Here is a 27,578-nt window from a genome sequence, read left to right on the forward strand (position 1 = left end):
TCCAAAGGACAGAGAGTAAATAGTGAGAACAAGAAGGGGCCAAGAGACGACATCACATTTCCCTTACTACTCTGCAACACTCCTTCTGCAGGGGATCCGGGGCTGGAAGGGAGAAGGGAGCAGAGGAAGAGAAAGGCTTCCAGGACGGTAGGCGCCCCCACTGGAGCCCATCCAGAATTTTCATCTCACTCTCAAAGAGTTTGGAGCTAGGTTTTTTTCAACCTACTATGTTTAAATTTTCCTATTTGCAAAGGGGTCGGGAGGGGTTGTAATACATTTATTCTTGTACACATTTTATTATGGAAAATTTCAAACATACCTCCATAGAGAGGTTCATATGACAAACCCCCACATGCCCACCGCCCAGTTTCAACAATTATCACCTCATGGCCATACTCGTTTTGGCCTCAGCCCCGCGGAATATAAGAGTAAAGATCTTAAAGTCTTTAAGACTCAAGGGTAAGACTAATGAGTATTTCAGAAATGCCTTTTTTCACCCAGAGGTTCCCAAAAAAGGCTGGTTTTCTAGAGGTTTAGGTATAGAAAAGAGAAAACAAACTTCTGAATAAAACTAGGTTACATGTTCTTATTGGAAATAATTTTGGAAATTCACACTTGCAGATTTAAATGTGTCAGGCTCTCTGACAGGGTGCGGACTTGTCAGTTCGGGGCTGAGGGCTGGGGGTTGAGGACGCCCCAGCTCTGAGAAGTTACCTGAACTCCCTCTCCACTGCATGGGTGGATGGAACAAGTGTCCCCGGGGGTTTCCTCCTCAGAACCAGCTGGTGGTTACCGAGCCTGATGTAGTAGGTTGGATTGGACTGCCCATGATCAAACTGAAGGAGTTCCAATGGGCCTGCGAGTTTGAAAACCGAGAAAACAAAAGCAGTTCTGAAGGACAGAGCTGGGCATTTCTGCTTTCTAACGAGTACCACACTTGGGGTGCAGAACATTCTGATTTGGGATGCACCTCCTCCTCGGGCACCACAAGTGACTGAGTGCCAGGCATACCCCCCAGCTCAGGTCCACTACCGTGTGGCAAAGGCCACTCCGTTTCTACCACAGTCATTCTCACTTTGTACAGGTGTGCAATTTTGTCCCTCTTGCCAACTCCCGTTCTGCAAAGAAAAGCTTTTTGGTTCTGTTTATCAGGCAGAAGCACAGTCGTGGCAACTCCTCAGGCAAAACAGAAGGCTTTAAGCCTGAGGATGGAAAGTGCCCCTGTGTGTCCCTCAGCCCATACTTGGCCCAAGGACGCCCGACACTGGCGTGATGGCTGAAAGGAGCTTCTGCAGAGGCCAACAGCTTGAGCCAAAGTGCTTTCCCAAGATGTGCTCTCCCACCCCAGTGGGCTGAAGTCTATGGCTCCCGCCCAGGAACATTCTAATTAACCCTCAGCTTCACAGCAAGACTGAACTACGGACATAGCTTTGTCTCACACGGTCAGAGAGCAGGCAATGGGAGTCGGCCTGAGTTCGCTGGCCTGCTCCAAAAGGGCCCCTCAACGGTACAAGAGGCCCTAAGAACAATCCAATCTCTGGAGAGCAGAGCTGTGAAGCTCCACACAAAAAGTCTTTTGCAAGGATTTAACGGGTGGAGGCAAGACTTTACCACCAGGTGGAAATGTCTTCAAAAGCCCCCGAGGCAGCTGTTTTTCTGAGGCTGAAATTCAAAGAATGAAAGAGGGACCTTTGAAGAGATGGAGACAACTTGTCCCATTGTCAACTCAGGCAGCCTAAGTCATCTTCACAAACCAGGCTGTCATCTCAAAACAATTAGACACAGTCCAGCGTCCCTGGGCCCACACCACCGGCTCCAGGTCCCAGGGGATCCCTGCGACACCACACTCTTGGGTGGAAGAGGGGGGGCGTGACCTTTTGGAGTTAATGCTTTTTCCCAGGCAAGACTGAAAGCTGCATTAGGATCCACTGAGCCCAATGGCTGTTTTCCTCACCACACTGCCTGTCTCCAGCATATTCCACCGGGGTTTGAAAGGGAGAACCAGGCTGAAAGCCGAGCCTTTAGAGAGTCAGCAAAATACAAACATGTAAATACCTGTGCTTTGGGTCCCCAGTAAGTCTTTGAGGTACTTCTCCAAGGAATCTCGTGGAATCTCCACTGTCTTTCTCACAGGGCCAGTGTTTGGAATAACCATTCTCAACGTAAAGCCCAAAAGGGTTTCTAATTCCTTTACGGCAGTCTCTGGGTCATCAACCTTGTTTCAAAGAGAATATTGAACATCAATCACCAGTCAACCCTGACCTGGCCTCCTGTCTGTTCTCTAAAAGGGTAGTTCTTTAGGGGGAGATAACCAAGAAGCCAGGTCTCTGAGCAAGGGCTTTGGAGGCCAGGATGTTCAGCTAACGAGGAAGCTGTAGGATGAACTTCCTCTTCCCATTTAATTTCTAACCACATTAAACGCTCTCTGCTGGAAGTGTCAGTTAAGAGTCCATGATGCTCCTTCACGCCAGGAGGGCAGAATGCTGTGCCACCCTGTCCCGGTGGCCCATCAGCCGCCTCATCATGAAAACACCAACATGGGAAGCCAGTCGGAGGTCTCCTTTCATGTGGCTTCTCACGCTTCAAAGCCATGCACAACCTGGGTGGTCCGTGTGGCTGCTAGCTGCTGGCTCCCCACCCAGAACAGCGTCTCTAGAACAGCCTAACTGCCCTCCCGAATGTCTTAAGCCTGCCAGCCACCCTCCTTGTGTAATTCTGTCTCAAACTGCCTTCTTAGTATGTGTTTGTCCTACTTCCCTTTGAAAATGTGAGTGGCTCGTCACATAGATTTCCTAATTAATAAAAAAATGAGACTACAGCAGCATGGGGGGAAACCTCTAAACACAACTATGATTGTGAGCAGGACTACACAGAAATGCTTAGGCCAGTGCCTGGTGCACAGCTGGGGTTCAAAAAATCGTGACCGTTACCTGAATGGTGTGAATGCCAAGGCTGGTGGCTGCTTTTATATTCAGTTCAAGATCGTCCAGAAAGATGGACTCAGAAGGCTGCAGGCCGAGCCGCTCTAAGCACAGCTTGTAGATCCTGGGGTCTGGCTTACAGAGACCTTCTAGGCAGGATTCCACAACCTGACCGAGGGACAGGAATGAGAGGTGAGTGTCTCTAAAAGGTGGTGGTCCCACATGCGTACTGTCATAGGTTTTGAAAAGAATAATATAAGGACAGTTGAGATTTGTTGTAACAAGTAACTTAAGAGTGTTATGATGTAAAATGTTGCTGCTTTTTCAAGTCGGATATGGAAATACTGGATTACTACCTAGGGGCAAGCTCAGAAAACCAGAGTTCTGGTTCAGACACAGTGTCCTCGTCAGTAACATGGGGATACTAGCTATCCTACTTACTGTTGAGAACTTTAAATGAAAGTTGAGTGAGCTCCAAAATGACAAAGCATTTTGCTAATGTTACATATTGTGGCTACAGAGAAGAGCTGCACATTTCAGCTTTAGGAAAAGTACTTTACCATTTTTTCGAAAGAAGGCACTGGTTACTACTACAAAAGACGCATGACCTTAACGTTTACATTTCAGAAGTTAAAACACAAAACAGCCATCCTCAACTTAGATAAATCCCATCGTAGGATGGATGCCAAAGAGACTGTTCGTGGCAAAGATACTATTCCTTTCATGCGAAGAGCTCCCATGTGTCCTGACAACCTTGTTTCAACCATGTATGTGATCCGGAACTAGGGGGAGTGGGGGTGTTGCCGGGGGTGCAGGAGCACCCTGCAAAAGCTGTTCCGGTGCCAGGCAGCCCTGCAGGTCCTCACACTATCCCCGGGGCTTAATCTCCTAGAAAGTGGGCCTAAAATGGCCAGAGAGGCTTAGAGCCGCTACCCTCTGGTCTACCCTGAGAATAGATCTCAATCCCTGCTCCCTCCTGGAAAGACTCACACTCTCCAAGACCGAGGACAAACCTGAGGGCCCCCCCTCTACTCCAGACTGTATTATTCAAGGTTGGGTGAGAGCTGCCCTTTCAGGTAAATAAATGTCCTGAATACATTGGACTCTCTACTTAAGCACCTGAATGAGCTAAAAAAGACAAGCTCCCTATAAGGAAGACATCACTAGTGCGTAGCAAAGGGTGTTTCAGACACAGACCAGGGTCCATGCTGCAGGGGAGGCTGTGCTGGCTGAGACAGATGAGAGGGGGCGGCGAACCAAGGGGACAGGGCCAAGTTCTCATGAACAGACATCTCCCAGGAGCCACTACGCTGAGAGTCACTGCGTTGGGAAAGTGAAAAGATTCTTCAGACTTAAGTTTGATAAGATCCCTGGTCTTTTCTTTCTGTTCTATTTTGCAACTTGAAAAAGTTCTGGAGATTATTACATAACAACGTGACTATACTTAATGCTACTGAACTGAACACTTAAAAATAGTCATGATGGCGCCTGGGTGGCTCAATCAGTTAAGCGTCTGCCTTCGGCTTGGGTCGTCATGATCCCAGGGTCCTAGGATCGAGCCCCACATGGGGCTCCCTGCTCAGCAGGGAGTCTGCTTCTTCCTCTCCTCCCTACTCGTGCTCCCTCACTATCTCTGTCTCTCTCTCAAATAAATAAATAAAATCTTTAAAAAAATAGTTATGATGGTAAGTTTTATGTTATGTGGGTTTTTACAATAAAAACAATATAGTAAGTTTTTAATTAAAAAATTAGATGAAAAAAATTTTAAAGCTGAGACAGATTCCCATAATACTCAAGAGTTCAGCCTCTGATGTTGACAGAGATTATAGGATTGCTTACACTATTCCATCAAACGTGTGTGTGCGCACGCACATATATCCGTATATAGCCTTAGAACTTTAGAGAACAAAAACCTAAACCGTTGCCCTTGAAGAAATATTTTTAAAACTCCAGGTCTCCTGCAGACCTAAAATATGAAAACCCACCAGAAAACCTGCTGGAAAGCCCATGCCAGAAAGCCTGTGAAGTCTAAATAAACATGTCCATTTTTTTCAAGAAGCTCATAGGTCTTTCCAATTGTAGCCTCATTTGGAGGGCTCAGTGTGAGCCTGACCAGCTTCAGTTGTCCAGATGAAGATATCATTCCTATAGCTGCACTGGATGGAAGGAATCTCTGAAAATAACTGCCATGTGACAGGACCATGCAGGGAGCTTTGCATGCATTACTCTGTGGGGTGCACACAGCTACCCTATAACAAAGAAATTGCTATTCCTGAATTGGAGATGAGGAAACCGAGGTTCAAGGCAGCAAAGCACGGTCCACGGTTTGCAAGTTGCAGAGACAGGACTGAATCTGGCTGAGGTTCCAAACGCTTGTGGAGAAGGAGCTTGGAAGATGTCTGTGTGTGTACTGCAGGGAAACCAACAATCAAAGCCGGTGGGGGCCAGGCAAGGTGTCCAGAGGGGAAAGGACTCTATCTCTGATGGGCTTTCTACAAAAAGGAAGAAGGATGTGGAAGGTGAAAACAGTACTAGGTTGGGAGGTTAATTTCCAACCTTTGTGCTCTGAATTTCTGCCTGTCAATTCTACTAGATTTTATGTTCTAAAATAGCACTATCCAATAGAACCTTCTGCAATGATGGCAATGCTGTGTCTGCACTGTCCAATATAGTAGCCACTAGCCACATGTGGTGACTGAGCACTTGAAACATAGCAAATGTGTAGTCCAGACGGCCAGGATTGCCTGTCACATCTGACACGGTAACCCTTCACGCCTAGCCAGCGCCCCACACACAGTAACGCTGCTCAATAAGAATTTATTTTCTAACTGAAGTTTAAGCAGGTCATCTATAACATTCCTATCTACCCCAGGATGGTAATCTATTTTCTCCTGGGGAAGGAGGGAATCCTTTATAGCTACAGTAACCTCTTGGCACAGAAGACCATCTCAGTATGTTCTCAGTATAGTTTGATAGTCTAGCACTGGGCTATCCAATACAGTAACCACCAGCCATATGTGATTATTTACATTTAAACTAATAAAAAGGAAATAAAATTCAGTTCTTCAGTGATACAAGCCACACTTCAAGTGCATTATGTGACCAATAGCAACCATACTGGACATTTCCATTACTGCAGTAAGTTTTGTTAGACAGCACTGGTCTCAGGATTAATGCCACAGAATAGAGGGCAACATCATTGGTCTTTTTTTCTTTTTTTGGAGGGGGGAGGGGCAAAGGGGGAGGGAGAGAGAATCCTCTTCAGCAGGGGCTCACAACCCTGAGATCATGACCTGAGCCAAAATCAAGTCAGATGCTTAGCAAACTGAGTCACCTAGGTGCCCCCCCTTTTTTTCTTTTTAAAAAATATTTATTTAGGGATGCCTGAGTGGCTAAGTCGGTTCAGTGTCTGCCTTCAGCTCAGGTATGATCCCAGGGTCCTAGGATGGAGGCCCACATTGGACTCCTTGCTCAGCAGGGGGTCTGCTTCTCCCTCCGCCTGCTGCCCCCCCCTTGTGCTCTCTCTTCCTCTCTCTCTCTCACAAATAAATAAAATCTTTAAAAAATCTATATATTTATTTAATCTCTACACCCAACATGGGGCTCGAACTCATGACTCTGGGAACAGTATTCGCACACCCTTCCAACTGAGCCAGCCCAGCGCCCCAACAGGGTTGGTCTTTGAAGAAAAAACGTCAACAGGCCCTTTAAGATGTGAGGGCCAATGGAAAATTTGTGTGTTATGTGAGGAATAAGGTTCAAATTCAGAATGTGAAAGAGTCTCTAAAGCTGAGGTTTCAACCAGTTATCAAGCCCCAGAAATACTGGACTTTGCTGAGAGCTCAGCGACCTTTTAAAAGTCCTCTTTTCGGGCACCTGGGGTGGCTCAGTTGTTAAGCATCTGCCTTCGGCTCAGGTCATGATCCCAGGGTCCTGGGATCGAGCCCCATATCGGGCTCCCTGCTCATTGGGAAGCCTGCTTTCCCTCTCCCACTCCCCCTGCTTGTGTTCCTGCTCTCGCTCTCTCTCTCCCTGTGAAATAAATAAAATCTTAAAAAAATAAAAAATAAAATAAAAGTCCTCTTTTCATCCTGTTATGTCTAAACCTAATTTAGTCAAGTTCGTCTGAATAAGAAAACCCATTCACTCAAGACCTGCCAAAAGGCAGCGTTTAACAATGCATCCGGAAGCAAGGACAGAGACTCTGTTTTGATTGTTTGAATGAGTTTAAGCTTACCACATCAAACTGTTTCCGGTCCAGGGGCAAAAAGCTTTTCCCGTTGGCGAGATAAAAATTATTGCTCAAGACTGCAGTCCGAAAGCCTTTTGCCCGAATTTGAGTTATGGCCTCAGTCATCACTGGGAACTGCTGTGCCACTTGCTCACTGGTCAGCAGAGAGAAAAAGGAGGCCACAGGTACAGAGGTCTTCGCCTAGAAGTGGGGAGGGGAGAAGGAGAACCAACAATAATTAAGAGGAGGAGGAACCGCTTATCACCAACAGAGAAAATACTGCTACCTAAAGGAATTCTCCTTCGGCCCTTGTGCAGAATTTTGCGTACAAGTTTGTAAGGACTGACTTCGAGTGCCTCTGGTAAGGGAATGGAGCTATTTATATCAATAATCCAGTTAAATGAATTCCTTATTTCACTCATGGATTGGCAATCTTCAAAAGTATCAACCTCAAAAGTACATGAAGCAGATCTAATTTAATTCTTAATGATCCAGAAGACATGGAATGATTTTCTATTGCCTGAGCACCACCACTATGAACTTCAGTTTTGGACCCATTTTTCGTTTTTAAATTCAATCTACGCAGGTTTTGAAAACTCATCATATTTCAAGATCTGCAAAGGCAAGTCTGTGATTTTACACAATCACACACATACACTGTAGAACAGCTTCATTGAAATACAATTCACATACCACACAGTTCACCCATAAATTGTATGATTCCGTTTTAAATATGTTCACAAAGTTGTGTGACCATCACCACAATCAATTTTAGACCATTTTCATCACCCTGAAAAGAGACCCCATATATACTGGCAGTCATTCCCCATTCCACCCCCCACTTCCCAGTACTCTCAGTCCTAGAAAATCAGTAATTTACTTTCTTTTCCTATAGATTTCCTTATTCTGGGCATTTCATATAAATGGAATCGTACAGTATGTGGTCTTTTTTGACCAGCTTCTTTCTTTCATTTAGCACAATGTTTTACTTTTTATTTGAAATTATAGTAAAATATACATAACATTTAATATTTTAACCACTTTAAGTGTGCAGCTTGGTGGTATTAAGTACATTTGTTATGGTGCAACCATTACCACCACTGATCCACAGAACTTTGTTTACTAGTCGGATTACTGTGAAGTCTACACTTCAGTTAATGTAAATAAAGAACTTAGAACAGGGGCGCCTGGGTGGCTCAGTCAGTTAAGCAGCTGTCTTCAGCACAGGTCATGATTCCGGGGTCCTGGCATCAAGCCCCGCATTGGGCTCCCTGCTTGGTCGGGAGCCTGCTTCTCCCTCTCCTCCCCACTAGTGCTTGCTCTCGCTATCTCTGTCTCTCTCACTCAAATAAATAAAATCTTAAAAAAAAAAAACTTAGAACAATGCATAGTACAGAGAAAAGGTTCAATATTGTTATTGCTTTATTTTTTTAATTAAAAAAAATTTTTTTAAGATTTAATTTATTTATTTGAGAGAGAAGAGAGACAACATGAGCGGGAGGGGCAGAGGCAGAGGGAGAGAGAGAATCTCAAGCAGACTCCACGCTGAGCACAGAGCCCGATGCAGGGCTGGACCCCAGGACCCTGAGATCATGACTTGAGCCGAAACCAAGAGTAGGACACTTAACCAACTCTGCTACCCAGGCGCCCCTTATTATTGCTTTAAATGAGCTTTCTAATCAAAGCCGTTATGCAGACAGCTCCTATTGCAGATGAACAGCAGCTGATGGAGGAGCTTAGTAAAGAATACTTTTACTTATTCATATATGTAGCTAAAGTTGAGTACCTGGGGATGGAAGAAATACATTAAAAACTTATAACATAAATGGGTGATGGGTGTTATCTGGAGGGCACTTGTGATGAGCACTGGGTGTTATATGCAAGTGATGAATCACTAAATTCTCCTGAAACTAATATTATACTGTACATTAACCAACTAAAATTTAAATAAAAACTTGAAAAAAAACAACCGACCAAACCAAACAAAATAAAAACTTGATATATTAAAAAAACTTACAATAGATTATTAGGTTTTTATTTTTCCCTTTAAATTTTTTTATTGTTATGTTAATCACCTTTACATACATTACATCATTAGTTTTTGATGTAGTGTTCCATGATTCATTGTTTGTGCATAACACCCAGTGCTCCACGCAGAACGTGCCCTCTTTAATACCCATCACCAGGCTAACCCATCCCCCCACCCTCCTCCCCTCTAGAACCCTCAGTTTGTTTTTCAGAGTCCATTGTCTCTCATGGTTCATCTCCCCCTCTGATCATTCTTCCCCTCCTGCTATCTTCTTCCTTTTTTTTTCTTAACATATATTGCATTATTTGTGTCAGAGGTACAGATCTGTGATTCAACAGTCTTGCACAGTCTTGCACAATTCACAGTGCTCACCAAAGCACATACCCTCCCCAATGTCTATCACCCAGCCACTCCATCCCTCCCACCCCACCTGGTTTTTACTTTATTTGTAGCTTAATCAACTTAATGGGTGAGTACGCATCCACACATTTGGCAAAAAAATATGTAAATTCAAGTGTGTTTATCACTCACAATGTCAGAGCAAAGTCTCCCAAATTCTTGCAAGAAATCCTCTGTTGTTATCTCTCCCCTCATAAGTTTCATCCAGGGCCCATTTTCGCCACCTAAGATCCAGGCCTTCCGTATAGTTCCAGGAGGGATATGATTTTGTAGCTCCCATTCTATAGGAAGTAAAATATGCAATGAGTGAAGAACATCGACAGATGGCTGGGCTTTGGGAAGCCCTGGGGAATTACTGAACCAGTCCCTGAGGCACTGCTGTGTTGGTGCCAGGTTGATTCTGCTGGGAATCTGAAGAAATTCAGGAAATGCAAAATCTCAGCCTTAAGCCTCCAAGGCAACAGTGATACCGAGGGGATGCAGCTGCTAAGTGTCAGGTCCTTACCACCTGCTTGACATGACTCTGGACACTGCGTTATGCATTTTCTTCCCGGGTCTCTCATTAGCTGGCTCACTCACATGATCCTGCCATGTGGTAAGGAAATACATGCGTAATAAGCTGGATTCTGGCAGCACTTGCAAACAAGCCTGTCATTTTGTAAACTGTAGTAATCCTGGATGGCAGTGGGGCTGGTGGTACACGGGAACGTTCGCTTGGAGGATGCCGTCTTTGTGGACTAAAGAAAACTTCTATCCACAAGAAGCTCAGTCAGTGAATGGATCAACATTCGTGTACACTGGGAACCTTTAGACAGGAGCTGCTTTTTCTTGTACAAGGTTGTTTTCTCTTTCTAAAATATAGCTGCTATGGGGCAAAAATATATAAAGCAATCATAATTATTTCTAAGACATAATCTGCTTTATACATTTTTTTTGTTTTGATAAAGTAGGGCCTGTGCATTGAAAATATCTGACTATAGAAAGTGTAAAAAAAGAAAGTAAAATGACAAGGAATCTCACCCTTCAGGAATAATCGATGTTACTAATCTGATCTATACCTTTCGAGAATAGCAAGACTTTTTTTTTTTTCTGAGAGAGAGAGCATGAACACAGGAGAGTGGGGAGGGGCTAAGGGGGAGAGAGAAAGAATCTTAAGCTGGCTCCACGGAGCCTGATGAGGGGCTCAGTCCTACTACTGTGAGATCATGACCTGGGCCAAAACCAAGAGTCGACGCTTAACGGACTGAGCCACCCAGGTGCCCCAAGAATAGCAAGACTTTTAAAGCTCAATCCAAATAATCATACTTGTTTAATTTGAGAACTAAAGTGTGTAACATTTTTTATGGTCTGAGAGTTGGCAAGCACATAAGGAAACTGGTACTCTCATATACTGTTGAGGAGAGTGGAAAAAAGTACAACCTCTATGGATAGCAAAATTTTAAATGTATATCTGATGTAGTAATTCCACTTTCTAGGAATTTCTCCCACAGATAGATCTATAAAAGTCAGCAAAGAGTATGTATAAGGCTGTGCAGAATTCCTTGTAATCAAAAGAATCAGAGGGTGCCCGGGTGGCTCAGTTGGTTAAGCGTCTGCCTTAGGCTCAGGTCATGATCTCGGGATCTCGGGATCAAGTCTTGGGATCAAGTCCTGAGTCGGGCTCCCTGTGGAGCCCTTCCTCTGCCCCTCCCCCCACTCATTCTCTCTCTCTCTCTCTAATAAATAAAATCTTAAAAAAAAAAGAACCAGAAACTTAAATGTATAATAAATGTTAAATCAACTATGGTACACCCATATAATGGAATACCACACAGATGTATAAACTAGACCAAGGAGGGGGTGCCTGGGTGGCTCAGTTATTAAGCGTCTGCCTTTGGCTCAGGTCGTGGCCCCAGGGTCCTGGGATTGAGCCCCACATCGGGCTCCCTGCTCAGCGGGAAGCCTGCTTCTCTCTCTCCCACTCCCCCTGCTTGTGTTCCCTCTCTTGCTGTCTCTCTCTCTCTGTCAAATAAATAAATAAAATCTTTAAAAAAAAATAAACTAGACTAAGGATATGCAAAATATGGCCTGAGAACCAAATCTGTTTTTGTAAGTAAAGTTTTATTAGAATACAATGACATCCATTCATTTACTACTGTCACTGTTTTCTTACCACGACAGCAAAACTGAACAGCTGTGACAGAGATGGTATGGCTTGCAAAGCCTACTTAGCCCTTTATAGAAAAAGTTTGCTAACTTAGACACACCTTGGCAGAAGTTAAACCAATCTGGGAACATGCCAGCCGGGGACATTCTACCCAGGGAGGAGGTCAGAGAAGCCTTCACAGAAGAGAAGTCTTAAAATCAATACTAACAACCACCACAAGATGTACTGAGTACACAAGACTCTAGGCACTGTGGGCGCCTGGGTGGCTCAGTTGGTTAAGCGACTGCCTTCGGCTCAGGTCATGATCCTGGAGTCCCGGGATCAAGTCCCACATCGGGCTCCCTGCTCAGCAGGGAGTCTGCTTCTCCCTCTGACCCTCCCCCCTCTCATGTGCTCTCTCTCTCTCTCATTCTCGCTCTCTCAAATAAATAAATAAAATCTTTAAAAAAAAAAAAGACTCTAGGCACTGTGCTTAACTTTTTTTTTTAAGATTTTATTTATTTATCTGTCAGAGAGAGAGAAATAGAGAGTGAGCACAAGCAGGGTTAGCGGCAGGCAGAGGGAGAAGCAGCTCCCCACTGAGCAAGGAGCCCGATGTAGGACTCAATTCCAGGACCCCAGGATCATGACCTGAGCCGAAGACAGACGCTTAACAGACTGAGCCACCCAGGTGTCCCTACACTGCTTAACTTACCATCAAAAGTACCAGTAGGATTTGAACAGGTAGAGGGGGCGGGGAAGGGTAGCTGCCAGCAGAGGGGAGAGAACTTGCAAAGACACAAGAGTGTAAATGTGTTTGGCAAGTTTAAAGAACATCAAGTAGTCCACGGCAGCTGAAACGTGGGCAAAGCTGCGACAAAAGGACGTGAGGGCTAATTTGCAAGAGGGCTTCGGATACCAAGCAAAAACTTCTGGACTTAATCTAAGGGACAAAGCACAGGCACTCAAGGATTTGAAGCAAGGGAGTGAGGGGATAAGATCTGTATTTCAGAAAGGTAATTCTGGGGGCTGCGTGGAAGGTGGCGCAAAACCCAGAGTGCCAGGAGGCAGAGACAGAGGAGTTAGGAGGCTCCTGGGATGGTGCAGGTGGGGGAAGACAGGGATCGAAATCTGGGCCGAGGCAGACAGGAGTGAGTGAAGCGAATAGGTTCTCGAGATATTCTGGAGAAAGTTGAGAAAACTCCTGTCCAGTAATCTTTGTTTTCGGTAAAAAGAGGCGTTTCAGCTGTTGGCCAAGGATGCAGGTTTGTGGCAGGCGAGTAGGATGACTGCTGGGGAGGTCGGAACAGCCCTGCAGTAAATACCAGAGGAATATGAGCAGAGGAATAGAGACGATGAGGGCCCTGCTGCAGTTGGAGGTAAAAAAAACTGCTCTCCAGGGGCGCCTGGGTGGCTCAGATGGTTAAGGGTCTGCCTTCAGCTCAGGTCATGATCCCAGGGTCCTGGGATCGAGCCCTGCATCGGGCTCCCTGCTTGGTGGGAAGTTGGCTTCTCCCTCTTCCTCTACTGTTCCCCCTGCTTGTGCTCTCTCACTCTCTCTCTCAAATAAATAAATAAAATCTTAAAAAAACAAAACAAAACTGCTCTCCAAGTCCGCTTGCTCAGCTGGGTCAGGTGAGAAGGGACTCCTCGAGGAAATGAAGCCAGGAGGCCAGAAGGGGGAGCTCTCGCGCCCTTCCAACTCCGTCAGTTACAGAATCTCCAATGGGAAAGGATCATCACTTCCTGGCCTCAACAGGAGAAAGATGTTATGCTGAACTCACTACCCCAGCAACTCCGCTGATGCGAAATCATCATCACCCTGAACTCCTGCCTTTCTGCAGGGGACTTCTGTTCAAAACAAGCCCTCCTAATTTCCTCTTCTTTCTCCATAAAATAATGTTCCTCTCCTTTGTGAGACTAGCCTATGGTATTGGCCATAGCTTGCTCGTCCCAAACTGCAGTTCTCTTGCTATTCCCAAACAAACTCATTTTTGCTCGTAAAATAACTGTTTCATGTTTAAGGTCAATAGGAAAGGTTTATTCAGGGGCATATAAAACCTGTACTTGGGTTGGCTTAGCATGGAGAACTGCCCAACCAGCCACCATAGTAGGTCAGCTCTTCGGCCTTTTTTCCTTCCTGCTGGCTTGAATGAGAATGTGATGGTAGGAGGTGAAGCTGCAAAGACAGACCATGAGGTGAAACTGGAAATGAAGGGTACTCACAGCAGAGCTGCCCAAATGTTCCTCTCAGCCTCCCCTTACACATTTCATTCCCCCTACCCTGACCCTTGTCTCCAAAAGTGAAACAGAATGTAGAGCTCACCTGCGGCCACTCTCCTTGGAGAAGGAATGAGAACTCCACCCATGTCAAAAATCACCGCTCTGTAGGTGCCGCCTCCAGAATGTGCCCATCGCCTGGCTCGCTGGTGCCTGCCCTGGATGTATTTCAGGAAGGCTACCCTCCAAGCCCACTGGAGATGTGAGGACTGGAAAAGCTGCCTTATGCACATGTTGAGGCCAACACTGCACAAGAAGAAGACACAGGGCACAGCTTGCCTTCACTGCCTCCAATCCAGACCTCCATCTGGGAGCTCGGGCATGCCAACTGGACATCTCCAATATCTCCCGCAGACCCTTCAAACCACAACCAGAATTCAACCCTCCCGGACTAGTCTGTTTTCTAAGCTCCTTAGCCTAGTAAAGGGTTCCACCATTCAGCTAGCTGCTCAGGCTAGAAATCTGGGGTTCACTCCTGACTTTTCTCAATCCCCCACCTGGCCACCGCAATTCCATGTGCTCTGTGCTGTCGTCTTCCTCCTGAAAATCGCCATCCACCTCTCTCCACTTACTACCCACAGATTATCTTGCCCACAGATCACTGCAACAAGCCTCCTAACGGATTTCTTTGCCTCTTCTCAAACTCCTTCTCATTCTTTCTCCACTCTTCAAGCAGAGTTAAGACTACTCCTTCAAAACTGCATATTTGGCCACATCCTAACGCCATTTAAAACTTTCAATGGTGGGGCGCCTGGGTGGCTCAGTTGGTTAAGGACTGCCTTCAGCTCAGATCATGATCCCAGGGTCCTGGGATCGAGCCCTGCATCAGGCTCCCTGCTCAGCGGAAACCTGCTTCTCCCTCTCCTACTCCCCCTGCTTGTGTTCCCTCTCTCGCTGTCTCTGTCAATTAAATAAATAAAACCTTAAAAAAAAAAAGTAAAACTTTCAATGGCTCCCCACTGCCCTCAAGATAAACTCTCAGTTCTTTAACCTGCCTCAAGAGGCCCTCTAAGATCTGTTCCCCACTCTTGGCGGCAAATCTCCCTCTCCCACTCCCCCTGCTTGTGTTCCCTCTTTCCCCGTCTCTGTCAATTAAATAAATAAAATCTTAAAAAAAAAAAAAGTACGGCGCCTGGGTGGCTCAGATGGTTAAGCGTCTGCCTTCGGCTCAGGTCATGATCCCAGAGTCCTGGAATCAGGTCCCGCATCGGGCTCCCTGCTCCTTGGGAGCCTGCTTCTCCCTCTGCCTCTCTCTCATGAATAAATAAATAAAATCTTAAAAAAAAAAAAAAGTAAAACTTTCAATGGCTCCCCACTGCCCTCAAGATAAACTCTCAGTTCCTTAACCTGCCTCAAGAGGCCCTCTAAGATCTGCCCCCGACTCTTGGCAGCAACTCTCCCTCTTCTTTCACCTTAATCGGGATGACGTGGACACACAAATCTACATGCAGCTTCTTTAAACACATGATGTTCTCCCCGGCTACCATGCCTTTGCCTGTGCTGTTTCCTTGCCCTGGACCGCTCCCTTCCACCTGTTACCTGGCTAATTCCAAATTGTCCTTTAGGTTGTAGTTTACCTATCACTTACTTCAGGAAACCCCCTTTGGCTACCAGAAAAGACAGATGAGAAGGCTCTCCTGTATATTCCCAGAATGCCCAGTTATGGACCTCCTCCTAAGTACTGATGGGGTGCCTCCATCACACCAACAGGCTCCCAACTGTTCTCCATTTGTCTCTTTTCTAAACACTCTCAGAAAGTTAAAAAAAAACAAAACACCCCATACACACACAACACACACTTACGTATATAGACATATACCTACATACAGGGATAGGGATAAACCAAATGTGGCAAGATGTTTAGTCAATCTAGGTGAAGGGCATACGATGAAGAGTATATGAGAGATCATTCACTGTACTATTCTTTCAACTTTTCTGTATCTCTGAAGTAAAAAGCTGGGGTAAAAACAAATTAATGATTGCTATTTGCAGTCAGGTCTGTATGAAAATCTTTGCACTTTTTGTGTGATTTCTATAGTTTCAAAGCTTACTAAAAATCGGGTTTGAACAACATAGTTTGGGAAAACAGCCTATAAGTTAATGAGTCACTTCAGTGCGGCCATCAGGATTCAATAAGCCATAGAAGACTCTAAAGAAAGGGTTCTCGAGCAGTAAATCTTTTGAGATGATACGATGTGTTTTTCATATAATTGGAAATTTGCAGAACTGGGGCGGGGGTTGAAATGTAAAACTTAAAGGTTGATTTGCATTTTCAGTTTTACTTATGTTCCCACGCCAAGGCCAGAGTTTATGATGCAAGGAGTTTATTTATAGGCTTCTAAACGCATCAAAAACTTTGTGCCAGGGCTTAACAGCGATGAAAAATGTCTCTGGGGCCTGAAGGGCTGGCTTGCATCTCAACTGAGGGTACTAATGGATGAGTAGGCAATGCTCCCATGACCAGCTTGCTTATTCCTTCCAATTAGAGATGATGGTTCCGTTCTAACCACTTCCCAACACTCTCTTCAGAGTGGCAAAACACTGGTTTCTTCCACCTCCAGGCTTGGGAGCTGTGCACTGACTGTGACAGCTTTTCCCACTTCATCTGCTGTACACTTCACTCGTTTTTACAACACAGCCTCAGCTTTACCTTTACATCCTCTCGAGAGGCTTTTAACATTTTTTTTTGTTTATTTTTATTTTTTTAAGTAGGCTCCACACCCAAAATGGGGCTCAAACTCAAGAGTCTCAGGTTCTACTGACTGAGCCGGCCAGGCACCCTGAGGCTTTTTCTTTTCCAGGTAGGCTCTGGTACTTTTTTTTTTTTTTCTTAAACTCCTATTGCTTCTTCTCCATACCTTCACTAGAGCATTTACTCCATTACACAGTAACTGTTTTCATGCTTATCTGCTCCTATAATTGTAAGCTCCTTAAAGCAAGGCCCATCTTTTCATCTTTGTATATATTTCATCTTCGTGTATACCTGTCCCCCTGGGGCCTAGCACTGCATCAAGACACACAGCAGATGCTCAGTATAAATGAGTTGGAAGGATGAATAGATGAATCAGAAAATAGAGCAAGGCAGGGGACAGGTTTAGTTGTTGATAGCCACAGAAAACGGTAACAAGCCCAATTTGCCCGTCATTAACTATTCTCTGGAACTAGCATGTTCCTTCTGTACCATAGAGAATATTTGTCTTCTTTTAGAATAATGAGATTAGTATGATAATGTAGCCCTGCTACTTAATTTGTGCTTTCATAAATATGCACACAGTGTTGTCACATATTAAGAAGATGGTTTAGTAAAAAGGTTGAGTGTGGCTCTGGAATCAGATTGCTTGGGTTTGAATTCTAGCTCTGCCACTTACTAAGTGTGAGATCCTGAGCAAGTTTCTCTGAGACTCAGGTCCCTCTTCCCTCTGGAAATGGGAATAATTATATACCAGTCTCATAAAGTTGTTACTATTACATGAAATAAAGTATGTAAAGCACTCAAGTTAGTACTTGGCACACTATTAAATGTTATCTACCACTGGGGCACCTGGGTGGCTTAGTTGGTTTAGCATCTGACTCGATTTCAGCTCAGGTCAGGGTTGTGAGATCAAGCCCTGTGACGCGCTCTGCTGCTGGGCATGGAGCCTGCTTAAGATTCTCTCTCTCGCTTTCCCTATGCTCTCCCCTCCTTCTCCAAAAAAAAAAAAAAGAAAAGAAAAAAGAAAAAATGTTATCTACTATTGTAGTATACTATAAAAAGTTCATGAGGTCTCATAGGTTATATGCATATACTATGTGAATATGGCATATGCATCTTTACAGCGATTCTCAACGGGGTGTCATTTTGGTCCCAAGGGGACATTTGGCAAGGTCTGGGTACATTTTTGGTTGTCACCACTTGGGAGATATAAACAGTGTATATTGAAACATATTTCATAAGATGCAGTCACAAGCTATATACACACAGAGCATGTGGTTATGTTATATGCATATGTAGTCCAGGATGTGCTGTGACACATCCTAGAAATCCTTATAGCATATGCTTGGAATAGCATCCTGGCATGTGTGGGACATTTAGGTATTGCCTGTGGCTCTCTGTATGCTAAAGGCAGTCTGACATACTGGAAAGAAAGCTGAATCTAAAAAAAAATGATATATGTAGAGCCACAGGCTCTATTTAATGGCCGTATACTATCCCACTTTTATGACAAAACCTAGCTCAAGGTCACACAACCGATCAAGGTCGACTCCATTAGAGCAGGAACTGTGTGCTTATCTTATTCACGAAAATATCCCCACCACCCCAACAGTGCTTAGGCTCGCAGTAAACATTTGTGAAGTTACGGAGCGGGGAGCAAGATCTAACTCCCAACGCCGTGCGCTTAACCAGCCCACCGCCCTACCTCGACATCGTCAGAAACACTGCAATCGAGTCCCTATTCCTCAAGGGCCTTCAGACAGGCAAATACACCTCTCTGCGCTTTGGCGTACCTGTCTTTAAAGTGTGGGTAACACAAAGCAACCCCTCCAGCGCTAGAGCGAGGGGTCAAACACAACAAAGGGGCAAAAGCTCGCCACAGGGCACGGTTCCTCGGACAATTCGGAGACCTCGCCGACCCGGAGACTGTCGCCGTCGAGAGGCAGCCTGAGGGTAAGACCTCTCAGAGAGGTAAACTCGGGCCTGGGCGCAAACGCACCGATCCGCCTAAGAGGGTACCCAGCGCCTACAACCTCTGTAAACTTTCTCCTCCCCGACCTCTTCAAGATCCCGTCCCGGGAGCGCAGACTCACCTCGGCGCCGTTACGCCAGTCACGTGGCCGCCACCCTATCCAATCGGAGCGCTAGCTCCTGCGCGCACGCGTAATCTCGCGGGTCGACGACGGCGGCCGGGAGGCGGAAGTGAGGGTTGTTGTGGCTCGCAGGGTTGCGCGCGGAGCTGCTGCTACCGAGGCAGCGGCGGCGGCGCTGAGGCGGTGGCAGCGCTGCCGACCCTGGGCCGCCCGGCCTCTCAGCTCGCCTTCCACCCTCGCCTGAGCCCGCCGGGGCCCGCGCCGGCCAGCGCCTGCCCTATGAGTGTGTCACTGGTTGTCATCCGACTGGAGCTTGCGGAACACTCGCCCGTCCCCGCCGGCTTCGGCTTCAGCGCCGCCGGTGAGTCCCGCGGCCTCGCAGCCTTGCGTCTGGCCCCGCGCCTGGGCCCGGGAGGCTCGCCCTCCCAAAGTACGGGCCCGGGGAAAGGCGGCGGCGAGGGCCTTTGTGTCAGGAAGAAGCTGAGAGGTGGTTAAGATCCGTCTCATTCCGTCCATCCTAAATAGGCCTCTCGGATGGCATTTCTGGGAAGCCCTTCCCGGTCCCTCCCTCCTTGTGCCTTCCCACGGGCACTCTGTTTATACCTGGCGCGTCGCCCTCTCCACCCTGGGTTGGAGTCACGTTGTGTAAGTTGCTCTCCTCCAGGCTTTGGGAGGGCAGCGACTGGATCCCAGAGATGCTGACGGTTCGTGGTTTAATCAAATCGTTCCTCTTTGGAAGAGTTTCTGTTTAGGCGCCTGCAACTACAGTAGTAACTATAGCTAAAGTTTGTACACTTCCTGTGTCGCAGCACTGTACTAAACACTTTGTGTGTATTATCTTTTTTTTAAGATCTTATTTATTTATTTATTGACAGAGAGAGCGAGAGAGGGAACACAAGCAGGGGGAGTGGGAGAGGGAGAAGCAGGCTTCCCGCGGAGCAGGGAGCCCGATGCGGGGCTCGATCCCAGGACCCTGGGATCATGACCTGAGCCGAAGGCAGACGCTTAACGACTGAGCCACCCAGGCGCCCTGTGTGTATTATCTTCTTTAATTATCTTCACAACAACCCTGTTAGGTAAATGTAGGCGCCTTTTACAGGTTAGGAAACTGAAGCCCAGTGATTAAATGACTTGCCCACGATTGTCCTGTAAGTGGTGAAAGGATTCTAACTCAGAGCTAGACTTGAGAGTCTGAGCTGTTGATTACCAGCCACACACAGCCTCCTTTCATGGGGAATGCAGCTATGACTGTGTTCCTTGGACCTTAAGCAATTTCCTAACAGTAACATTTATTCAGGAAGTAATTCCTGAATGCTCACTGTCTGCTGGAACTTTAGTTGTTTGCAGAATTAGACATGGTCCCTGCTTTAATGGCACCGGCAGCTCAATGAGGTAGACAGGTGAATTAAATAATTACAGAATAAATGTGGAATTACATCCATGAAAAGAGCTGTGAAGGAAAGGAAGAGTTTGGAAAGCTATCACGAGGATCTTCTTGGTTGGGGGAGGGGGCCTGGGGCAGGTAGAGATTGTGTCCTTAGAAACTCCCCTGAGGGGCGCCTGGGTGCCTCAGTCGTTAAGCGTCTGCCTCCTGCTCAGGTCATGATCCCTGGGTCCTGGGATTAGGCCCGCATTGGGCTCCCTGCTCAGTGGGAGGCCTGCTTCTCCCTCTCCCACTCCCCCTGCTTGTGTTCCTTCTCCCGCTTTGTCTCTGTTTAATAAATGGATAAAATCTTGAAGAAAAAAAAGAAAATTAAAAAAAAAAAGAAACTCTCCTGAGTGTGTGAATTTTGGAGCTGCAGATTAAAAATTGAATATGATTTAATGGGTTATAAGCACCTTTCAAAAACTACAAGTGATCCCTAAGTTATGAAAGTCAGCTAAATTGACATTAGGCACGAATACACCTTTACACAGGTCAGTCCTTGATTTACTGAAGACTTTCCAGGGTGTGCTAGGCACTGTGGTGTAAGTGCTGGGGATACAGCGGTGGGCAAAACAGGCCTGCTTCCTGCTCTGATAGAACTTATATTAAGAGTATTTCAATCGAGTCTCCAAGTTCCTTTTCCATTTTTGTGTGTTTCATTGATTTAAGACTGTGATCACAGATTTTCATGGTATGATTCATGGCATGAGGCTAATCCAGGGTGTTTAAGAAGACTACTGCTAAAGGTTTTTGAATTTTTATTAATGGACCTGAGACCTTCATTTGGAGCTCAACACAGTTTCACTTTACCAGAGATTACTTAAAATGTTGGTTCAGTATGGACATAATCACTGTTGAACCTTCTCTAAGCTCTTATTCTCATTGGTTTGCTTTAAAATGCATGATTTCACTAGAACAACCCTGCATTTCTGAATTTATTGCACTGGGTGTTTATTGACTGTGCTGGGCACTGAGGAGCCCCAGAGGTGAGTGAGAGATGCAGAGGCATCATATTATCTTGGAGGAGGGCGGCAGAGAGAAAAGGGAAGCTTATTGGTGGATACATTGAAAGTGGAGAAGAGCTTGTTTTATTATCAGATATTAATCATTCATGTGTTCCTTAGCTGGGGAAATGTCTGATGAGGAGATCAAAAAGAAGACACTAGCTTCAGCCGTAGCCTCTTTAGAAGGGAAGTCACCAGGGGAGAAAGCAGCAATCATACATCAGCATCTTGGCCGTCGAGAAATGACAGATATGATCATTGAGACCATGAAGTCCAATCCAGGTATGCTTCTAAAACCCCAGACTCATGTAATATAAGCCCCTGGTTGCCTGTCTTATACTACATGTTATTCCATAAGCCCATGATTTTGACCTCTAACATACTTTTATCTTTCACTACCTGTGTGCCTTACATGAGGTTGTCAAGCCACACTTCAGCGTCTCCAAATATTTCTCCTAAATTAATACTAACTAGGTGGGTCGACAACTTTATTCAGTGAGGAGAGCTACTTACAATCTAGGGTAGTGGCAGATCACTAATGAATCCAGATAAGCATGTTGTGTCTCCGCCCTCCCTCCCCGCCGATACACACACTGCCAGCTCACTCCAACCCAGAGACTGGCTGTGTACTATTATCTCTAGCGTGGAGGTGATTAGAACTGGTAGGTTTGGTTTTCCAAGTTAATAGCCCTGAATGTCCCATTTAAGAGTACATGATGGAAGACATCTGCTTTTATTATGGTACTGCCAAATGTAAGAGCCATCCTTAAGTTTCTGTGGGTATTATTGAAATTTTTATGAGAGAAAGAGTGCTTTCAAGTTTAGATGCCCTTGAAAACTTGGCTGTTCTGTAAATATGGTTCTTAATGCAATACATTACAATTTTTCTGTTGAAGTTTATTTTTCTGATTTAAAATTTTAACGTAATTAGAATCCTTCCACATATTTTCTATCAGTTTATAATCTGCTAATTTTTTGATTTGTGAAAGATGAGCTGAAAGCCACAATGGAAGAAAGGAAGTCTTCAGAAGCATCTCCCACTGCACAGAGAAGTAAAGATCAAAGTATAGAATGCATAAACGCTGCTCCCGATTCTCCATCCAAACAGCTTCCAGACCAGATTTCGTTCTTTAGTGGAAACCCATCAGTTGAAATAGTTCATGGTATTATGCATCTATACAAGACAAAGTAAGAAAAACCCGTTTCCTTTTGAATTGGTCTGTTTTTTTGTCTCAGGGCAGTGAAAAATTTCTTGCCCTGAGGAGCAGTGGATATTTTAAGCTTCAGAAGGTTAATACTTTTCATATATTGTATGTTAGAGAATTCTTAGATGTTTTATATTTGGTTACTCTTAGAGATTGGGTCAAAGCTTCTTAGAAAAGAAACATGTAGATACACTGAGAAAATACCTAAGAAAATTTTCCCTGAGAAGGTAGGCATGCAAAATGATTGGAGAATTAAAAGGAAGGAAGATAAAAAGGAAAAAAAAATTATAAATGATTCATAACATCATTGCAGTCTCATATCCCTTCAGATCTTTACTAAAAAAGCTGTTAAGTCTGTTGATGGACTACAATTTCATCATCTCTTCTAATCTTTTTTGTGGTCCACACAAAACTTAAAAGAAGCCAAAGGAAGGAAGCATTTGGCTGGATAATCTATAAGCTGGGTCATCAGCCCCTTGGATAATTGGTAGCTGATCTCTCTAAAGCCTATCCTCCTAACGTGTTTGCTAGGTCCCCACTGGGAAACAGTGAATACTCAGGTCGCCTTTTGGGATCACACCTGTTGAAGTAAGTTTGCAGCATTTCAAAAGCAAATTGGATTGTGGGAGGTTTTTTCTTTTTCCTCTATTCCAGCTATTCCAACCCAAAAGCACTTTCTGTAATCTTCAGAATCACATCTTCATAGTTCTGAATTCTCTTTCTTATATTTAGAACACTCCTCTTCTAGACCCCTTGAGAGAAGTGCATAGTTAGAGTTGCCCATTAACTTGTAGATTGAGTCATACTGTGGCTGCCTCTCTGCCTTTGTGGGGGCAGTTTTCTTTAACTCCCAGAATAGTGATTTTAAAACTTAAGGAAAAAAAGAAGTAAAAACAGAGTTGTGCTTCTGAGTTACCTAATGAGAATTTATTATTAAAAAGCTAATGAGAATAAAACACAAACCACTGATTTATAACCGTAGTAAGCCTTTAACTGAAGGTTAAAAATTTCGGTAAAATTTCAGTGGTGGGTGTAATCGAGACTGTTGCACAGCTTACCTTAAGCTCTGTTGCAGACTTGTTGAAGGTATTCTGCATTAATCAGGTCGTGTGTGTTTTCAGTTATTGTAACACTGTATAAATCAATCTGTGAAGTATAACAAGGTTTTTTTTTCCTATTTTCTTGGACATAAAAGTTGTCTAATTAGTGTTGTCTGAATTAACCATACCTCATCCATTCAAGACAGTCTAATTATTGTCTTATTAGTAAGATGACCTCCTTAAAAGAAGATGTGAGGCGCAGTGCCATGCTGTGTATTCTCACAGTCCCTGCTACAATGACCAGTCATGACCTTATGAAGTTTGTCGCCCCATTTAATGAAGTAATTGAACAAATGAAAATCATCAGAGACTCTACTCCAAATCAATATATGGTGCTGATAAAGTTTAGTGCACAGGTAAAAGTTAAGATATTAAAAATGTCTTTGCCACAGAAACTGTGTTTTTGAAACTGTGTGATGCTAGCTATGTGTGATTTACATTTTGCACTTAAGATTCTTGATATACCTGTCTTCTAGGGTATTGTAATTCTAGAAATCTTTCTAAATTCGTTAGCAGACACACAATGCTAATTCGTACCCATAATGTTTTTATAAAGTGGATTGGGTATGAAATCTAGGGTTGTGTGTATTTGGTTATCCAGTAGTAACTATTCCAGTAGAGTAGTAGTCCCCAAACTTTTTGAAATTGACACCATATTATCATCTGTCCTTATAACACTGTGCCCCTGCTGCTTTCATTCTCTCTTTAAAAGACATTCCTTGGCACATTTTAGAAAATAAGATCTGTTTAATACTTCTAATTTTGGTGATGAGGGATTTGGGGATGTTCCTTGAAGTATTAAAAATGTTTTAAGAGTTCTGATTGGAAATCACTGCAACAGAGAGACAGAAACAGTGAAAGGATGGTGGTATTTTCAGTTTTAAAAATTAGTTGCACGTTATTAAATACTTTTTGATTTAAGAAGGTTTTGACATTCGCTTCATTTCACTTGTCACATTAAGCAGCATTTTCCATGTGCCTCAGTTCTAAAGATGTTAGGAAGGTAGTCTCTTGGTTTTATGTATTCATTCTTAATAGTACACATATTTCTGTATGAGTATAAGAGTGAGATAAGCTTTAGCTTTTACCCAGATTGTTTTTTTAAATTTTTTTTTTTTAAGATTTTATTTATTTAATTGACAGAGACAGAGAGAAAGGGAACACAAGCAGGGGGAGTGGGAGAGGGAGAAGCAGGCTTCCCGCCGAGCAGGGAGCCCGATGCGGGGCTTGATCCTAGGACCCTGGGACCATGACCGGAGCTGAAGGCAGTTGCTTAACCAACTGAGCCACCCAGGGGCCCCACCCAGATTGTTAAAGAGCCATCCTATCTGTAGGTTTTGGTTTGTGATGGGTTTTTTTTTTTTGTTGGTTTTGTGTTCTTAATGGCCTGTTTTATTTGTCCATTCAGTTAGGTTTTGAAATGCAGCTTTGTCAAAAGTTACTTCTCTCTCACCTCCTTGGTAAACAGCATTCCTGAATTTGGCCCAGATAAGCAGTTCTAGCTTGCAGATTGGCAAAGAGTGGGTGCGCCTTTAGATCATTTGCCATTGCCTCTGACCTGTTACCAAAATTTGTGGGTGAAAGGGAGCCCATGACACGAGGCCCACTTGTCATCTCCTTCCTCCTTGCAGAAATCCGGAGTTGACAGCAATAGCAGTCATTCGTTGGCCAGGGGGAGGAAATTAAGAGAAGCGAGAGTTGGATTATGTTTGTGCCTATTCCATGGGCCACAGAAAGGGAACCCTTAGTGTAGCGTTCTGTGTACAAGAGGGTACACAATTATTATCTTTAACCTTTACAAAATACCCCGCCATTGAGATGAGACATTTAAATGTTTGAACTTTCCTGCACGCGGACTTAGACTTCACACGTTGACAATTAGAATGGAAAAGCATTTAAACAGCTGTGTTCACTAACTGTCAAGAGACCTTCCAAGGTCACTGAGGAGCTTTGCAAACAGTGGGCAAGTGGTACCTTTTAAATCTGGTAGCCCATGTAATATCAAGGATAATGATAATTTGCAATCTTACTGACTGCTTATGCTATACCACTCTGCTAAGTGCTTAATGTGCGTTATCTCATGTAGTCCTCACCACAACCCTTTGAAGTAAGTACTGTTATTATCCTTGTTTTACAAATGAGGAAACTGACTGCAGAGGAGTTAGTGATTTGCCCTCAGTGACTGAGCTGGGATTTGAGCCCTCACTTTTAATCCTAGGGCATATTCTTCTTCCAGTAGGAGTGGATAAAAGTGTGGGAAATAATCACTTGGCAAGAAATTGTGTAATGGCAATATTTCAGTTATAGCTTCTACTTAACAGTTAAGGGCAGTCAGCAAGTGACACAGGAAAAGTCGTTGAAACAGTTTGGAGATAATCATTGAACATTACCTCAAAAACTAATGATGTATTATAAGTTCGCCAATTGAATTTAAATAAAAAAACAGATTGGGGAAAAATGTTTAGACTTTTTAAACAGTCTAAAGTCTGCTAAACCCACAAACTGTACCAAGGGCCACCCTTCGTAGTGTGCAGGTAATGCTGCGGAACTTTTCTATTACTGTTAATGGCTTTTTCTACAGTCTCTCCACCTCCTGTCTTTTGACCAAATGCAGGTTGTACAAGTTCATGGGTGTTAGTTTTGAGACTATGAAACAGTGTGCTAGCTCTTCCCCATGGGGATAGAACCCTTGACCTGGGAATCATGAATTGTCTTATTTATTGCTAATGGTGGATCTTAGGGTCTGAGGCTTATCCTATCCGATTTTCTAAGGTCTAAAAACACCCTCCTAGTATAAGACTTGAAGTTGTTAATACTGGGCCCTCATGAAAAAAAATAGGCCCAAATAGGTACCAACTATTGAGCACTTACTAGATGCCAGGCCTGTTAAGTGCTTTCCATGCATTGGCTCCTTGAGTCCTCTCAACAATGCCACGAGATAGGTGTTGTTACTTTCACTTTTATAATTGAGGAAACAAGCATGGATAAATCACTTGCCCAAAGCCACACAACTAATAAGTGTTTGAGTTAAATTTCTTTTTTTTTTTTTTTAATTTCATTTATTTATTCATGAGAGACAGAGAGAAGCAGAGGGAGAAGCAGGCTCCCAAGGAGCAGGGAGCCCGAATTGGGACTCAATCCCAGGACCCTGGGATCATGACCTGAGCTGAAGGCAGACGCTTAACCATCTGAGCCACCCAGGCGCCCTTGAGTTAAATTTCAAACCCATGCAGCCTGACTCCATAGCCTTGGCAGCTGACCATATTCTTTTTCCTTTCTTTTTTTCACCAGAGAATTTTTATAAGGAGTAATCCTTCTGTTGGCCTCAGCTTTATGGTGTAGGTGGGTTTTCGTTTTTGTTTTTTTTGTTTTTTTTTTTTAAGATTTTATTTATTTGACAGAGAGAGACAGCGAGAGAGGGAACACAAGCAGGGGAAGTGGGAGAGGGAGAAGCAGGCTTCCTGCGGAGCAGGGAGCCCGATGCGGGGCTCGATCCCAGGACCCTGGGATCGTGACCTGAGCCGAAGGCAGACGCTTAAAGACTGAGCCACCCAGGCGCCCCAGTGCTGTAGGTGTTCTAATGCGATACTACACAGTTGTACTGTGACCCTTAGACTTAGTCTTCAGGTAAGGAATTATAATTCATTGGGACACAGGAAGGGAGGAGGGGGTTCAGTGACTCAAGTAGTTCTTGAGTCACTCGCATGCTTAGGACAGGCCAGGAGACCCTCTTTCGAGAAGTAAAAACATGTTCTCGACACTACAGTTGATCACTGTGACAGTAAAGGAACATTGATCATAATGGGTTTTTCTTTTCTGAGTTTATCCTGGGAAGAGGACAATTAGAACAAAAGACTCAAAAAAAACCAAAACCAAAACAAAAGCAGTGTTTCTTAAAATGTTAGGCTCTATACAATGCAAGCATTTTAAATAAAAGAGCTGTTCTATGCTTTTTGCAGTTAGCTTCAGGCTTTTGTTTTGTGCATTTCAGTAGTGGGTTGAAGTAGGAACCATGTGCATTTTGTTCTGCCCTCTAGTCCTAGCGCGTAGCACAGTGCCTGGCAGATGCTGGG

General features: G+C 44.4%; 2 protein-coding genes across 5 annotated transcripts in view; one reads left to right on the plus strand and one right to left on the minus strand.

Annotated features, from left to right (window-relative positions):
• ACAD10 (acyl-CoA dehydrogenase family member 10) overlaps positions 1-14,720 on the minus strand; it is a 34,711-nt gene extending 19,991 nt beyond the window's left edge. The window contains 6 exon segments of the mRNA XM_025889633.2: positions 715-856; positions 2,056-2,215; positions 2,931-3,089; positions 7,159-7,353; positions 9,713-9,861; positions 14,032-14,720. Coding sequence (XP_025745418.2) covers positions 715-856; positions 2,056-2,215; positions 2,931-3,089; positions 7,159-7,353; positions 9,713-9,861; positions 14,032-14,218 — 992 coding nt within the window. The 5' untranslated portion in view covers positions 14,219-14,720.
• BRAP (BRCA1 associated protein) overlaps positions 1-27,578 on the plus strand; it is a 91,780-nt gene that overhangs the window by 42,767 nt on the left and 21,435 nt on the right. Inside the window, exons 1-5 of one of the 4 annotated variants that reach the window (XM_025889680.2) lie at positions 18,849-19,131; positions 21,321-21,482; positions 22,190-22,388; positions 22,937-22,993; positions 23,672-23,861. In XM_025889680.2, coding sequence (XP_025745465.1) covers positions 19,050-19,131; positions 21,321-21,482; positions 22,190-22,388; positions 22,937-22,993; positions 23,672-23,861 — 690 coding nt within the window. In that variant the 5' untranslated portion in view covers positions 18,849-19,049. Of the gene's footprint in view, positions 1-18,848; positions 19,132-21,320; positions 21,483-22,189; positions 22,389-22,936; positions 22,994-23,671; positions 23,862-27,578 lie in introns of those variants that run through there. The other 3 variants (XM_025889678.2, XM_073881112.1, XM_025889681.2) reach the window with 3 other exon arrangements.

Source organism: Callorhinus ursinus, unplaced genomic scaffold (genome assembly GCF_003265705.2).
Source record: "Callorhinus ursinus isolate GAN/ISIS: 27379988/994484 unplaced genomic scaffold, GSC_fseal_2.0 scaffold41, whole genome shotgun sequence".
Lineage (NCBI taxonomy): Eukaryota > Metazoa > Chordata > Mammalia > Carnivora > Otariidae > Callorhinus > Callorhinus ursinus.